Source organism: Rhinopithecus roxellana, chromosome 19, assembly GCF_007565055.1.
Source record: "Rhinopithecus roxellana isolate Shanxi Qingling chromosome 19, ASM756505v1, whole genome shotgun sequence".
NCBI classification, from domain to species: Eukaryota; Metazoa; Chordata; class Mammalia; order Primates; family Cercopithecidae; genus Rhinopithecus; species Rhinopithecus roxellana.
The window spans coordinates 29,485,105-29,502,693 of NC_044567.1; the positions used below are offsets into that span (position 1 = coordinate 29,485,105).

At 37.0% G+C, this 17,589-nt stretch overlaps 1 protein-coding gene across 2 annotated transcripts in view; it reads right to left on the reverse strand.

The window, feature by feature from the left end:
• STXBP4 (syntaxin binding protein 4) overlaps positions 1-17,589 on the reverse strand; it is a 205,396-nt gene that overhangs the window by 186,769 nt on the left and 1,038 nt on the right. For both annotated transcript variants that reach the window (XM_010357439.2, XM_030922854.1), the window contains exons 2-3: positions 1,929-2,006; positions 1,356-1,480 (exon numbers count right to left, since the gene is read on the reverse strand). In XM_010357439.2, the coding sequence (XP_010355741.1) occupies positions 1,356-1,402 (47 nt within the window). In that variant the 5' untranslated portion in view covers positions 1,403-1,480; positions 1,929-2,006. The remainder of the gene's footprint in view (positions 1-1,355; positions 1,481-1,928; positions 2,007-17,589) is intronic.

A 17,589-nucleotide genomic window follows, 5' to 3' on the forward strand; every position in this document is an offset into this window, starting at 1 on the left:
AGAAGCACTACAAAAGGACCAAGAATAAAAACAACTTTTTATAAAGAGAATGAGGGTACACAGTGAAGACTAGACTAAGAGCAAGTTTTTTTTAATATACCTTGTTAAAGGTATGTTTTATGTTTTCAAAACGGCCACCAATTCCTCCCATTCCTGTCTGCATGCATCTTGGTAATGTGACTTTACTGCTTCCTTTTATTAAAAGCTAAGTCTAGGCCGGGCGCAGTGGCTCACGCCTGTAATCCCAGCACTTTGGGAGGCCAAGGCGGGCTGATCACGAGATCAGGAGATCAATATCATCCTGGTTGACACGGTGAAACCCTGTCTCTACTAAAAATACAAAGAAATTAGCCAGACATGGTGGCGGGGGCCTGTAGTCTCAGCTACTTGGGAGGCTGAGGCAGGAGAATGGCGTGAACCTGGAAGGCAGAGCTTGCAGTGAGCCGAGATCGTGCCACTGCACTCAAGCCTGGGCAACACAGCCAGACTCCGTCTCAAAACAACAACAACAACAAAAAACCTAAGTCTATATCTCCACTCCCTGAATTTTTACTTGGTTATTTAAATTGCTTTGGCCAATGGGATACCAGCAAATGTGAGGAAAATGGATATTTGGAAAACACCTGTGCTTCTGCCACCAGGCAAAAAGCTTGAGCCAGCCTCCTGAAGAATGACAGACTAGTTCTAAAGAGACCTCAGCCATTCAGCCTTCCTAGCTGAGGCCTCACAAGATGTAAATGAGGCCATCCTACATTATCTGGTATAGAGCAGAACTGCTAAACCAACCCACTGAATCATGAGAAAGAATAAATGCTTATTGTTTTAAGGGGCTTTAGGGTGGTTTGTTAGTCACCAAGAGTTAATTTTATCAAATTTTTTAACAGAATTATAAAATATTATAGATATTAAAAAGTCAAAATTTAAAAAAGAAATCTCAGAAGAGTTTTTAAAAATAAATTTTATAATTGTTTATTTTTTATTATTTTTAGAGACAGAGTCTTGGCTATGTTGCCAAGCTGGAGTGCAGTGGCTATTAACAGGTGCAATCATAGCATACTACAGCCTCAAACTCCTAACCTCAGGCTATTCTCCTGTCCTAGTCTCCCGAGCAGCTGGGACTACAGGCATGCCCTACAGGCATGCCCTACCATGCCCTGTACAGATGACTTTAAAGAGAATGCAGATTGTGTTCTATACACTGAAAGGTAATTCAATGTATTACTTTACTTACTACTCATTACTGCTATCCTAGACCACATTAGAGAGCTAGATGTAAAAAAACTTTTAATCAAATGTTCATTAATAGTTTACATATTTCAAACTATATTTCAAAATGTATTAAATTTAAAAGTTACTTTTCAAGTAGAGTGGATGATACTACAGTAGATGTATTTTTATTCATGCTTTCACCACAGTAGCCTTGGATTTAACAGCTGTATAAATGAAGATCTTGATGAAGAGTCTAGAAATTCTTCTTTTCCTAGGATTGAAGAAGTAGAAAATAAATTGTCAGGTCTTAAAATTGTCAAATTTGATTCCAATTGTTCATTAAAACATTATATACACTTGGCACATAAATAATATAAGCCTGTGTATAGATGTTAGATGTATTGTATGTATTTTGAGTTATGGCATTTTAGCTATTGACAATAACATCTGAGAAGTGTAAAGACAGCTCATTAGATAGGTATATGTTTACATCATTATGAATATCCATATCTATATAAAATCTTCATTCTCTGGCAAAAGTGAAGAATACAGCTAAGCTTTAGGTAATTATTACAACTTCCACCCTTGGTAAGCTTAAAAATTATATAATAATTAAAGATTGAGGAAAATGTCTCCGGCGAGCACAAGGCTATGAAGCTTATAGTCAGAAAAGTAATTATGCAATGCATTTGAAAAAAACTAAATTCTTATTATCTTACCAACTATCTTGAGGCACTTCCTGCAGATCCTATAGTACTCTGACTAATATTATTCCAGGAACTTCTTAAATGGCTTTCCTATGAAGAGAAAAAAATATGCTTTTAATGTCTTATATTGTTCCACTGTGAAAATTACAGAGAATAGTGCAGTTTCATTAAATTAAAACAAACTGTATTTGAACAGAGATTTACCACCTTTTTATAAGAAACATGAATGAAGCAAAGGAACTTAAAGTTGACGAAGACACTAGGATCATTTAGTACAACTCTCTTCCTGAAGAAATGAGGAGCTAGATTCAGAGACTGTGTGGTTTTCCCTCACAAATGAAAAATAGTGTTTTTTTTAATCTGCTTCTCCTCCTAACTAGAACTCAGGTTATAGTCTACAGGATGGACCTTGAGATCTGATAGGCCTGGGTTCTCATTTGAAAGTTCGGGCTTCTCCAAGCCTCGGTTTCTACAAAGGTACAGTGGGTGCCTTGATTGTGGTGATTTCACAAATGGACACATTTATGAAATGTCCACTTTAAGTATCTGCTGTTTGTTGTAAATCAATTATAGCTTAATAAAGTTAAACTTTAAAAAAACCCAATTTTCAGTTAAAAATGGCATCTTGACCTTGGCACATATCTTCTTTCCCTCCCAAGAGTCAACTAATATGAAAGTCTTAGGGTAAAGAGTTACAAACAGTATAAACTCAGAATGTTGAAGAGTAAATGGGAAAAGAGCCACTGGATGAAAATTTTGAACAAGTTTCTGGAAGATAAAAAATAGATGGTTGGGTGATAATTGGTAACAATAGGGCTGAAGAAGCTAAAATTTAGGGCAGTGCTTCTTAAACATTTTTTAAGTCTGAGCACACACATAATGGCAATATTTGTATGGCATACTAAGCTAAAGAAAGGTGATATCCTCTGAAAAGCAGCACATCAGCAACTGATTCACAACAAAATTCTGGCCTAGGAAACAGGTGCAGGAGGAATGTATCTTAAAGAATCCCAGAGAAACTGAGGACTCAGAAACAAAAAGTTCTAGGCAGAACAAGACTGAGAGATTGAGGACTAAAATCAAGAGGATCATCCTATCTTTTCTTCAACCACTGTATGCAGAAGAAATCATAGATTCTTCTGTAAATGAACTGAATGGGCGCCAAACACAAAACAACTACTTTTGAGACCCTAACATAGCGATATATTCACTGGTCTGGGTGGTAAAAACACATTTTGACTTCACAGCCTCTGTAGTAGCAAGCAACAGGAACCGTGGAAGCATGCAGATCAACAACAGCCAGAGAAATGAAGCCACCAAGCCACAATGTCGGTAGCAAAAGTCCAATGACCATGAAGTAAGAAAGTTATTCAGTACCCATGAGGAAAAGAAGGGCCACCTGAGGGAGGAGCTTACAATCCTTGGGCTTTGACTAGCAGTCACTCAGAGTCAAGAGCCACCGCGGCTGTCCACAAGACTGATATAGTCATGGAAGAGAGTTCAATTCTAAAACTAAGTTTGCATAAGTTCATTATACACTGCTCTAATAATGCATGCATGGAGCAGATTCTCAAACCTCAAGAGAGGTCATTCTCATATAACAATAATAATAGTAACTACCATTAATTGGCACTATGTTTCACATACTATGTATTCCAAATGTATTTATTCAATATTGTGGAAAATGTACTAGACCTAAGTTAAAAAAAAAAAAAAGAAAATAAACTAAATGCAGAGTTCAAATGGCAATATTGCCATGCGCTAGTGATATGCATTAGAAAAACTGCCTAACCTCTTAGCATCTCCTCTTATTAAGTAAGGTAGGCATAGTAGCACCTTGCTCAAAAACAGATGTGAAAAACTGAGCAGTCTTTCTACTGGTACCAAAGTGAGTAAGATCCTCATCTTTGGTGAGCTGTTCTAACTGGACACAGGTCCCCAGGTCCCCGGGAACAAATCCAAGTCTAATGATGCATAAATGCTACTGTACAACACAGTACATATAATATACTTAACAAGACATTCTAAAACATTTCTATTTTAAGGTATAAAATAAAATTTAGGTGTTTATTCCATTCACTTAACATGTTGGCAGTGTCCTAAGTGCTAGAGATGAGATGAGATCAGGAGGGGCGAAGTGCTCTGACAGCCGTATACACAGGGAGTATGGAGAAAGGCTGAGTGACCTGGGATCTAAGTTATCATTAAACAAATACAGCCAGGCACCATGTCACAGGATTTTCTTCCCACAAGAACCCCACAAGGGAGGTATTATTAACCCAATTTTATACAAAAGAAAAATAAGTCATACAGAAAGTATGTGACTTGTCCATTGTCACAGGCCAGTTGTAAAGTAGAGTTTGAATCCTGCTCTTTCTTGCTCCAAACCCAAGCTGTTTCTACTACAGTATGGTGGAAAATTAATTCAGGTAAAAATCTTGATTCACCAAAAAAGTAGAATGAGAGAGTAAGAGTAGTAATGTGTTATCTCTTTTATATAAAGATGACACTACTGATTAAACAGAAGTGAGTTTAATCTTATCCATCCCAACAGTGGGCTTATTTTTTGTATTAACAAGGTATTCATTGTCATGTCCTTAAATATCATAACATGCCTGTCCTTTCCCTCTCCTTTGCCTGCTTCCTACTCTTTCTTTATACAAGCTTGCAAGGCCCTCAACCAACAGGGATTCTAGTAATGTTCCATACACACCACACACACACACACACACACACACACACACACACACACACACCACCCTCAAGTTCCCATAATTAATAAATAACATAGAAGGAAAACATTCTGTTCTTTTACTAAAAATATGCACATTGAAGACAAATATATTGTTATTCTAGTTTGGTGAATCATAAGAGGGAAACAGGTCAGCAAAAACAGAGAAAGTAGAACATTGGAGAAAAAAAAATCTTGTTGTATAAGATGAATCTATTCCAGAAAACTTAAATTAGAGCTTTTCTTTGATAAATCTGTTTACTTATGATCTCATTAAAACAATCTTCATCCCATATAATTAGAAATCTCATCAGATAAAAAAAAAATCTGCCCATAACGCATATGGTGTTTGAGTAAGACTTAGTAATTTATATTCTCAGACATGGTATTCAATAAAAGCAGTTCTTTTCACTGGACAAAAAAATAGAGAAAATAAAAGGGATAAAAATATCTTCTGCCAGAAATTATAGTAAATATTAATTTAATGAAATTACAAAAATGCCATAATGAAATTGATAGAAATTGTCAAATGTTCCCCAGTCAGGGTTGTACTAATTTACTATCTCACCAACAATAGTGCCTGTTACTCTGAATTTTCTCCACTATGGTATATTAAATAACTTTTGGATTTTTGTCAGTCTTATTGATGAAAATGGTATCTCAAGGTGGTTGGAGTGAAGCTGAAGAGTTTTTTATGCTTTAAGAACCATTCAGTATCTCCTTTTATGTGAACTGTGTTTTTTTTTAACACCTTTGGCCAATTCTTCTATTTATTGTTAGGTCTTTTTCTGTTCAGTTTCCAAGAGTTCTTAAATCTTACAGAAATTCTCTATCAGCACTAAGAATCGCAAATATATCCCCCGCCCCCAACACTTTTCTTCTGGGTTATAGGCTTTTTGTTACGCAAAAGTTTGTGGCTAACTTTATGAATCTTTTATGATTTCCAGGTTTTCGGTCAAATTAGAAACTCTTTGCCCACTCCAAAGTTATAAAGAATTCTGTCATATTTTCTTCTAGTACTCTTACGGTTTCATTTTTAAATATTTGATCCATTTGGAATCCATCGTAATATAAAGTACAGATCCAAGTCATATTTTTCCCAAGAAGACCACCCCATCGTCTCAACCACATTTATTAAATAACCCATCTTTTCCCCACCATTTTGAGATACAACTTTCATCATATACAAAATCTCTTAAGGGTTTGGGTCTACTTCTGTAATTTTTATTCTGGGCCTTTGGTTAGCCTGTTTATTTGTACACCAATGCCATTCTATTTTAATTACAGAGGCATTATCATATCTAGTAAGGCCAATCACCTCTCATTTGTTCTTTTGTTAACCAAGTTTCCCTGGTTGTTTTTGGTTTTTTATTTTTACACATTAAATTCAAAGTATTCTTATCTTGTTTAAAAAACAAAACAATGCTATTTGTAAGGGGATCATACTAAATTTACAAATTAACTGAAGAAGTATTGTTATCTATGATGTTATTTTGAGTCTTCCTATCCAAGAATTTGGTATCACTTTCCATTTGTTCAAATCTTCTTTTGTGACCTTCTATAGCAGGGGTGGCCAATCTTTGGCTTCCCCAGGCCACACTGGAGAAAGAAGAATTATCTTAGGCCACACACCAAATACACTAACACTAACGATAGCTGATGAGCTTAAAAACAAATCAACAACAACAACAACAACAAAAACGCAAAAAAAATCTCATGTTTCAAGAAAGTTTATGAATTTGCATTGGAACACATTTAAAGCTGTCCTGGGCTGCATGCAGCCCATGGGCCACAGGTGGGACAAGGTTGTTTCTATGGTGTTTTAAAGTTGCCTTCATAGTGACCTTGTGAGGCAGGAGAATAGGGTTTGGAGGCAGGGAGCCTAAGGCCGATTGGCGCTGACTTCCTAGAACTGAATCAAAAGGAAAACACTACCTCTCCACAAAAGGATCAGAGGCTACTCCCTTTGCATTGCCTGGCAGATGAAAAATGGAAAGTACTTCTGATTGGTTGCAGGCCACTCCTTCATTTGCATAGGGTGTAACCAAGTAAACAATGGAAAACCGCTAGAGAAAGTTTAAACCCCAGAAAATTCTGTAACCAGCCCTCTTGAGCCACTTGGTCCAGCCTGCTCCCACTCTGTGGAGAGTACTTTCATTTCAGTAAATCTATGCTTTCATTGTTTCATTCTTTCATTGCTTTCTTTATGCATTTTGTCCAAATCTTTGTTCAAAATGCCAAGAACCTGGACGATTTGTAGTCAAGACCCTGCACTGGTAACAGCTGCACATTTCTTATTTAGTTACTTCCTAGGTATTATTATTTTTTTATTGCTAATTTAATGCCTTTTAAAAATACACTATTTTGTAAATAACAAAAAATGTTTTGGGAAAGCTTTAAGTGTATCATCTTCTAGAAAATAATTTCCCTCCCACCCCAAATTCTGCTTGATTATATGATTATATGTATGTCTTCATTTAAAAATGTTACTAACAAAGCAGTGGAAGAAAAAACCAGGCACAATTCATACGTGTTATATTTTTGTTAAAAATTATGGAACTGTAATATATTGGTTTACATACAAGTGCATTTTACTTAACACTTCAACAGACACACATAGACACCTGTCACAAACAAATAACTAGACAATTTATTGAGCTATCATTACAAAGTCTAAAATAATACGTTTAGAATAGACGTATAAAGGCTTTGTAAGCAAAAGCTAATTCCCATCCTTCCTTGCCAAAGTACATTGATATTTACTTTGAAGTATTTAACGAGCTGTAAGGTCAAGAGCTCTAATGTTTTTTTAGTTGTTTGTCTAAAGTGAAATGATCACAAGAAGGAAAGGACAGTATGATACCAATGAAGGCAAGATTTGTTGCTTTAATAAGAAGTCCAAACAATCTCTTCATAATAAAAGTATTAAAAAGCTCATAAGAAAAGTGCTTTGTCAGAAGCTATTGGCTATCTAGAGGTCTCTAAAGATACATTAAATTATCTCAATAAAATGGGGATTTTCAGACAGATCTGGCATGTTCAGGGTGGTATGGCTGTAGACTGGGGAATTTCAGCTCATATTGCATATGAGGGCTTATGCTTATATTGTTAGTGAGGGAACAAAAGAAAAGAAAGGGGTTAAAGGAGGCTTTTTCTTAGCAGAGAGCACTGTTAGCTTTTCCGGGGGCATAAAGGAGAGATTTAATTGCTTTCTTGGGTTCACACACTGTATAAAGTAACCAGATTCCTGATAGAGCAATAAGGACACATACGACGCTCCTTCATTTTATGTTCAAAAAGGAAGATGTGGCTGGGGTCGGAAGTATCTAAAAATGCTAGGGAAGTATGGTTTGTAAAATAGCCCTTAAAAGTGAACATTCAGCACATTTAATAAACAATTATGAACCATAAAGAAAAAGAGGGTTAGAAAAAGTGAGAGAACAAAAACATTTTCATGAGGGGCACCTGGGGAAATGGGATATCAGTAAAGGTAGGAAATCCAAATCCACAGTTTGTCTACCAAAGGCAGGATACTAGTTCATTTTAATACTCTGCGGTTGGCAAGGAGTGATTCAGCAAACACACAGAAGTATTTGTTAGTTCATAAGTATCATTACAGATAGTTAGTAATTATAAAATATCAGAAACTTCAAAAATATGTAAAAATTGATAATTGGTTAAATAATTTACAGTACAATGATGTAAAACAATACTATGTAAACATCAAAAATGGTCTAGGTAAAAAACAACAGCAAGGTAAAAACAGAATGTATAGAATAATTTCATTTTTAAAAATTACATTTATTAAAAATATACAATAAAATGTAAACAATAACTGACAATTGGAACTACTATTTTTATTTACTGTTATTTTGATTTCCTTCTTTAAATTATTCTTTATTTTTTGAATGGCTTACAACAAGGATATATACTTTGATATATTATTTGGCTAAAGAAGGAAAAATACCAAAAAAGTTACCAGGTTTGAGTGTACCTTCTTGGCATCTAATATTTAAAATCAGCTATTTCTGTCTCCTTTAATGTCATTTTACCTTTATGTCATTTTCTCCTTTCATCTTCATTTGCTAAGGTATCAACAAATGTTGCAATTTAAAAGAGAAAATAACATAGATCTGGTGTTTCCCAAAGAAAATCAGTTATATCCTTTAAATAACTTCTTATGACAACTCCTTTGTAAGCAAATTGACAGGCAGTAGAAATAAATACACTTATTTTCTGCTATAATTTAAAAAGAAAGACGACTCGTAGCAAAGAAGCTCATAGTACATATTACACAGTACATATATTTCATGGCTTTTTTATTGCATTGGGAAGAGTACTGGTCTAGAGGGTAGATGCCCACTAGCCATATGACTTTGAGCAGCCACTTACTCTGGAGAATCCATAGTTTCTTCATATGTACGATGTCAAAATCACTCATCAAATGATCTTTAAAGGTTCTTTCTTGGCTTTACAAATAAAAAATTTTATGGCAGGCTTATTAAACTACAAGTCCCCCAGTGTTTTGTGAGGGAAAGATTTTCTTTTTAAAATGCCTACTATTTATTTATTCACTAAAGCTAGTATTAAAAATGTAAATATTTCTTCCTATAAAGTTAGATGTATTATACTTGAGGAGACAAAAAAATGACAGCATTTAGAAACTGCTAACGTTTTATATCTTATCACAGAAGAGATTTTTCAAGATAACATCAGCTATTTATATAATCCTAAGGTTGTTTAAGAAAATTGGCAGAATCAGGAATGACTATTTTCCCTTGGCTAAACTTAACTGATCATTTTTAAATAACATAAAAGTTTCAGGAAACCAAGATATAAAAGATCAAAGAGTTATAGTCATCCCTCAGTATCTTCAGGGAACTTGTTCCAGGACCCTGCAGATACCAAAATCAGAAGATATTCAAGTCCCTGATATAAAATGATGTAGTATTTGCACATAACCTATGCATATCCTCTCCTATACTTTAAATCACCCCAGATTACCTGTAATACCAAACACAACGTAAGCATGTTATGCTATATTATTTAGGGCATGATGACAAGAAAAAGTCTGTACATGTTCAGTAAAGACACAGCCGTTGAGGCCTGACGTTCATTTTCAATCTATGATTGGTTGAATCTGTGTATGTGGAACCTGTGGATACTGATGGTCAACTGTATTTTATTCTCTTTTATTCTGTACCCAAAGGCAATATTCCCTTTGCTAGTTCATGCTTCTTTTTCTTTCAAAAATCTAAGGAGTTCAGAAATGCTGCTCATTTGTCTTGGGGGTGTTACCAAAATGCCAGGGGTTCGGTTTAGGTCCTGTTGCTTGCTACACAGAAAACCAATCACTGAAAGAAGGAGTATTGCCAGGGAGGAAGGCTTTAACTGGGTGCTGCAGCCAAGGAGATGGGAAATTTGTATCCCTCTGCCTGACTAGCTAAAATGAGGGGCTTATATGGCAGGGAAAAAAATGTAACTATGTGTGGGAAAACAGGAATTAGGGAAGGGTAAGGAAGAGGAGTTGGTCAACAGGTAGCAAGTGATTCGTTAAGCTAGCGGTCTCCAACCTTTTTGGTACCAGGGACCAGTTTTGTGGAAGACTATTTTCCCATGGAACCCAGGATGGGGGATGGTTTCAAGATGAAACTGCTCCACCTTAGATCATCAGGCATTAGATTCTCATAAGGAGCATACAACCTAGACCACTCACATGCACAATTCACAATAGGGTTCTCACCCCTATGAGAATCTAATGCTGCCACTGATCTGACAGGAGGTGGAGCTCAGGTGGTAATGCTCACTCGCCCTCCACTCACCTCCTGCTGTGTGGCCAGGTTCCTAACAGGCCACGGACGGACACTAGTCTGCAGCCTAGGGACTGGGTACCCCTGGGTTAGGTAGTCATGATGGGTGAGGGGTCTAGTATCATATTGTCCAGATGCAATGATCTGGTAAGTTTCAGTTCCTTGATAGTACCTGGGAGGCTTGATTGTTGGTTTCTTGAGAAAGTAACTCAGATAAGACAAATTTGACTTTCTCAAGTTTTAACAACAGGAGAATCAATTTCTATGTTTATTCAAAGAAACCATTAACGTCAGTTCTATGGGACAACTGGTCCTATTTCAGGATGCGTAAGCATCTGCCTGTAACACATAGCCCAACTCAGTGGGAAACATCAGAAAACTACTTCAAAGAAAGTCTTAGTCTTCTTGAAAGGAGTCTTCATCAGCACAACAGCTCACTGCTCTCAGTAATTTCCTTAGGCTACCTACGTTCTGTTTGCTTTCATGCATGCATTCATCCACCAAAAGTTTAACTCAATACAATTATGTGCAGGTATCACACCAAGGGCTTGTGATATTATGGGGAACAAGTCAAGATCATTGATCTTTTGGTATTTACATTCTAGTGGTGGGAGAAAAACAATAAAAAAGGATACAATTAAATGAACTAGATTTCAGATAATGAAAGGAGATAGCAAATGTGACTAAGGAGAGAAGGGCTAATTTAGACTGGGGATGGTGTCCCAGCTAAGATCCAAATAAGTCAGCTGTGAAAAAAGCTGAGGGACAAAGCATTCCAGGCAGAGAAAAGGTTTGAGGGCAGTAAAACAAACTTGAGGTGTTTACAGAAAAGAAAGAAGCGTGTACAGAAAAGAAAGAAGTGCAAACAGAGCGTGGTGAACAGGGAGAGAGTGGTAGAAGATAAGGTTAGAGAAGTAGACAGGGTCTGGATTTCCTAGGGTCTTATGGGCCATGGTAGCAAGTTTGGAGTTTTGATCATATTTCACTTAACCTGACTATTCTCAGGAGACCTGAATTTGCCTTTTCCTTCATCTCTTACCTTTAACCTTCTAAAGGTTAAAAGTAAAGGCTCTAAAGGCTCTCCACTTTTGTACTTTCCCGAGTTTTATGCCTTTGCCTTTAATCACATAATTAAACTGTGCTTTGGCCTGAATCATGTGAGACTGTCAGTCAGTGCATTTGAGATATAATATTGTGCCTCTATCTGTATCTGTATGTGTATCTATATATCTATTTAAATCTTGACCAGGACTGGCTGCATAAATTGCAGGGCCCAATACAAAACGAAAATGCAAGGCCCCATGTTAAATAATTATTAAGAATTTTTAGCAGAGCATGGTGGTATGTGCCTGTAATCCCAGCTACTCAAGAGGCTGAGGCAGTAAGATCACTTGAACTTGGGAGGCAGAGGTTGCAGTGAGCCGAGATCATGTCACTGCACTCCAGCCTGGGCAATAGAGTGAGATTCCGTCTCAAAAACAAAAAAGAGTTTCAAGATGCTGACAGTAGAGCATTAAATAAACACAGGGCTTATCTAAGTGGGGTAGGAATCAGGAGTTGGAACCAAACTGAGGATCAGCTAAAAAGTTCCTGGATAGAAGCAGCTTTCCATAAGACATGGCCACCAGTGTGCCACATCAGTTTACTATCACCATGGCAACACAAAGACCTTACCACCCCTTTCCATGGCAATGACTCTACAAACTAGAAGCTACCACACTCATCCTAGAAATTTCTGCATAAACTGTCCCGTGATTTGCATATAATTAAAAGTGGGTATAACTATGAGTGCAAAACTGCCTCTAAGCTGCTATTCTGGGCACAGTGCCTATGGGGTAGCCCCACTCTGCAAGAAGCAGTATCTCTGCTGCTTACTGTACAATGCCACTTCAATAAAAGTTGCTGTTTAACACCACCAGCGTGCCCTGGAATTCTTTTCTGGGCCAAGCCAAGAACCCTCCTGGACTAAGCCCCAATTTAGGGGCTTGCATGTCCTACATCCTAAGTGAGGGGCCCCTTTTAAGAGCAGGGTTTTGTGTGACTGCACAGGTCATATTTTCATGAAGCTGGCCCTGATCTTGATAAATATTACTTGAATTAATAAATGCCTTCTATTGATAAATGATTTGTTTTCCTTTCACATTATCTGTCAATCATATAAACTTAATCAAGAGATTTTAAATGGAGTAGCTCCTCAAAAAGATGGCACAGAGGCCGCTGCCAGGAAATAAGAAACTAGGATATCAAAACTTACTGAGACGACTTCAGGGCATTATTGTGCACCAATTGGAAAACAATTATTACCCTGCCTTTTCTTAAGCAAACACAATATATTTGTACTTACTGTTTATTCAAATACATTACTTTTGTTCTTTTAGATACAAGTATTGTAATAAATAGCTACTAAATAAACAGTTGTTAGTATTGTTGGAATTATTGTTAGGTATTTCACATTGCTAAATGAATTCAGGAGCTTTATTAGGAAAACCACCAGAAAATATAGTTCAGTGATGACCACCATATTAAGACTGAAGACCCAATTTCCTTAACTTATGTTGTGGATTAAAAATACCAAAATTTAAAATAATACACCTTTATAATTCATAGAAAGCCTAAAAATCAATAATCAGATAAGAAAATATTATGTGAATATCAAAATGGCTTATATGAAAAATAACTTATATAACTTATTTTACCTAATATATAAAATTGGACATGATTATAGCTAACCAGAAAGAGTTTACAAGGTCTAATTGTTTATTGCTGAAGAATAATATTGCAAATTAAAGGTGTCAAATCTAAAATGTCAGTCCAGCTCTTGATATTTAAAATGTGTAATCAACACCTATACCTACAAAACAGGGTTGGATTAGCCCTGCCCTGAGGAGCTCTCATTCCATTCATGGTATAACCCATTATTTGGCATTAGTTATCATAACGATTTATGCATTATTACAAGCACACTCAGACTCACAAAAATTGCAGCCCAGGCTTATGCATTCATTTAAAGCGTCAGAGAAAAAAAATATACATTTCAGCATCTCCCAGTCTTGTGTTGTTATTGTATCTATGCATATTGATAGACCTTTCATCATCATGAGAACTCCTTGTATCCAGGTTATAACCTTGGTCTCTGACCCCAGTCCTACGCTCAACTCTGTCTAAACTGTTCTAGCTTAGAAATAATTTCAAATGTGCCATCTTACAAACAGGCATCTAACCACGTTAATGATGATTTTCACCTGAGACAAAAGTAAAGAAATATTTCCTAACATCGAAAAGAAAGGCTTCTGTGTTTTTGTTGTTTTGTTGTCATTCACTGTAAAGCTGCTTTCTACAAGATGCAGTAAAAATAGCAAGTTTTACGGAGTCAGAAAAAATCCAGGCTTAAACTCCAGCTCTGCCATGACCCAACTGATTAGGCTTGGACAAGTTAATTCATCATTCTAAGCCTGCTTCGCCTATTCATGGGCTGAGCTGGGGAAAAGAGCAGGGGAAAGGGCCTATGTGTCTAGAACCAAACTTCCTAACTGGCCTTTCCTCCTTCCTCCTACCCCTTCTAAAATGTCTGCAGCTGAACTTCCTAAATACAGTTTTCTCTTTCCTTCTTCCTCGTCACTTTTGTCTTGCTGAGTTTTTGGATGGTGTCCAGTGGGCAGCATATTTAATACCCAGCTTTGGGCTGACATACCAGGCAGAGATGAATTCACTTGTCTGGTGTCAAGCTTTCAGCCACAGTAATCTGCTTACATATGGGGGGAATTGAGCAAGTAAGCACATACATTGAAGATAAAGGTAGCCAGATTTCCTGCTGTTGAACACACAAATGCATACTTGTTTATACACACAAATTCTCTAGGGTCTCTCTGCTGAGAAAGGCCAGTAATGAACACCTCTAGTGCTCAGAGTTTGTTTTTAAATACCACTTTCCACTAAAGAAACCAAAATTCCTGGCAGAAACGGCTGATTCCAAGGCAGGTCAGGAAATACAAGATAAGCGTGACACATTGTGCCAGAAAATAAGGAAGTGATCAAAGAATGATGAAAACATGTCAAAAAGGGGCTTCTATTGGCTAAGTCTAAGAAAATTTGAAGTTAGAATTTAAAAAAATAGTAATAAATTGATTAAAATTTGAATTCATGAGTCTATGCTGATGTAAACAAATAAACAATAAATATATGGTATAGCAAGGAAAACTCTACCTTATAGTAAAATGCCAACTAATAAATCTAGAAGGATTGATAGCATTAGAAAGTTGTCATTTGGCATCCATCACAGTAATAACAGATTCAAACAAAAAGCATCAATGGATGCTAAATCTGGCAGAAGAAAAGATGAAGGGAAACAGAAATTTACAGTCTGAAAGCGTCTCCCTACAAAACACAAAGATTCTCCCCACAAAACACACATCGCCTATTAATTTATGAATGTGACATATTTGCTAATCCACCTTGTAACAGAGAAACCTGGCAGACACAATCTTAAAGAAACAGAAGTTAACAATATGAAGCCATGGAATAAATTGAGGTCATGTGAGACCTAAGAGGACTACTGACTGAAGCACAGCATCTCCTCTATGATATTCCTGTCAAGGGGTCACAAACATGAGGAAACATCAGGCAAACCTATACTGAGGAACATTTAATCACATAACCAGCCTGTATTCCTCAAAAATGTCAAAGTCATGAAAGATAAGGCTGGGTATGGTGTCTCACGCCTGTAATCCCTACACTTTGGGAGACCAAGATCACTTAAGGTCAGGAGTTTGAAACCAGCCTGAGCAACCCAGCAAGATCTTAACTCTTAAAAAAAAAAAAGGAAAAAAAAGACAAGACTGGCAACTATTCCAGAGAGGCATGACAACTAAAATCAACGAGCAATCCTGGATTAAATCCTAGATCTAAAATGGAAATGATTGGGACAAATGGGGTAATTTACGTAGAGTCCATGAATAACATGATGTAAAGAACTTAATGTATATCCCCCAAAATCCATATGTTGAAGCCCGAACCCACCAGTGTAGCTGTATTTGGATTAGGAAGTAATTATGGTTGAATGAGGTCCTAAGGGTGGGAACCTGATCTCATGAGATTGGTGTCCTTATAAGAGACATAAGAGCTCATTTACTCCAATCTATGTAAGGTCACAGCAAGATGGTAGATGTCTACAAGCCAGGAAGACCCCTCACCAGGAAGTGAATCAGTTGATACAGTGATCTTGGACTTTCCAGCCTTCAGAACTGTGAGAAACAAGTATTTCTGTTGTTTAAGCAACCAGTCTGTGGTATTTTGTTATCAGTAGTCCAAGCTGACTACATATGGTAATACTGGATAAATATTAACTTACGGTTTTGATGCCTGCTCTGTGGTTTGGAAGGAGAAAGTATCCTTGTAATAGGAAATAAACAAGTAAGTATACAGATAAAGACTGAAGAATCTTCATCATTCCCTAATCTTGGTGAAGAGTATACAAGAAATTTGAGTACTATTATGTTGCAGAAATGTTTTAAATGGTTTAATATGTTTGTTAATTGGACATTGAACTAAATGATGTTCTACACATTTCATTCAAAATATAAAAAACCAAAATATTTGTCATTCAGAAGTATTTCATAAACATGAACTGTCATTTCACATTATCATACTAAGATCAGATACGATGCATATTTTCTTTCATTAAAGTAGAAAGCTACAAAGACCAACACCACTTCATTGCTATTCATATCACTGTACCTAAGAGTTTCATTTTGCAATTATTATCCAAAAAATAAAATACTGGAGTCCAAGATGAAGACTGTATTACTGACATATATTTATACTGCTACCTGGAGCTATAAGGAAGGGGTGCCTGGAGAAAAAGAATGGTGAGTGGAAATGTATTGTTGGTGTCGGGGATTTCAGTCTATGTTGTAAGAAATCTCATAGTTTAATTCTAGAAGAGCTGAGAATCTGGTACAAGAACCAAGGCCCATGCAGATGAAAAAGATTTTCAAACACTGTCATAACACAATATGAATAAATTTGTAGAATCATGGAGACCTGAAATTTTTAAGACAGTATGCCAGAGTATAGAAAAAAGTCAGAAGGTATTTAGATTTTATTGGTTCTACAATTTTCTGGCCCTGTGACCACACGTTAATCAATTACTCACTCAAGGTGACCTTCATCACTCATGTGGACTACTGTAATTGCTTCCTAATTGTTCTACTTCCATTCCTCCCCCACCTTTAATCCATTCTCCACAAAGTAACCAATATCTTTTAAAAAATGTGAGTCCAGGCCGGGCGCGGTGGCTCAAGCCTGTAATCCCAGCACTTTGGGAGGCCGAGACGGGCGGATCACGAGGTCAGGAGATCGAGACCATCCTGGCTAACATGGTGAAACCCCGTCTCTACTAAAAAAAATACAAAAAACTAGCCGGGCGTGGTGGCAGGTGCCTGTAGTCCCAGCTACTCAGGAGGCTGAGGCAGGAGAATGGCGTAAACTCGGGAGTAGGAGCTTGCAGTGAGCTGAGATCCCGCCACTGCACTCCAGCCTGGGTGACAGAGCAAGACTCCGTCTCAAAAAACAAAAACAAAAAACAAAAAACAAAACAACAAAAAAAATGTGAGTCCGATCATATCACTTGTATGAGTCAAACATTCCAATAGCTTCCTATTACTTTTAGAATAAAATCCAAACCCTTGGGCATGGCTTTAAAGGCTGGTATTACCACACCTTTGTTACCTGTTCTGACCCCATTTCCAACCACTTTCCACTCTGCTCACTATGTTGGGAACACAGTGGCCTCCTTTCTGTTCTTCAATCATTCTAGCTCTTTCCTTCCCCTGGGCCTTTGCTTGGCCTGGAATTGTCATTGAGCAGGTAGCTCCTTATCATCATTCAGGTCTAAACTCAAATGTCACCTCTTCAAAAGGACCTTACTTTACTACCCTTTCTCATCACTGTCAATCATATTATGTTATTCCATTGTCTTCACTGTACTGATTGTTCATCTGAAGTTCCCTTATTTAGGTAATTGTTACTTGATTATTTTCTGAGTCCCTCAGTAGAAAGGACATTCCATCACAGAAGTGATCTTCCGACGTGTTCTGTGCTATAGCGCCAGCAGGTCGATTGGTGTCAGGCTCAC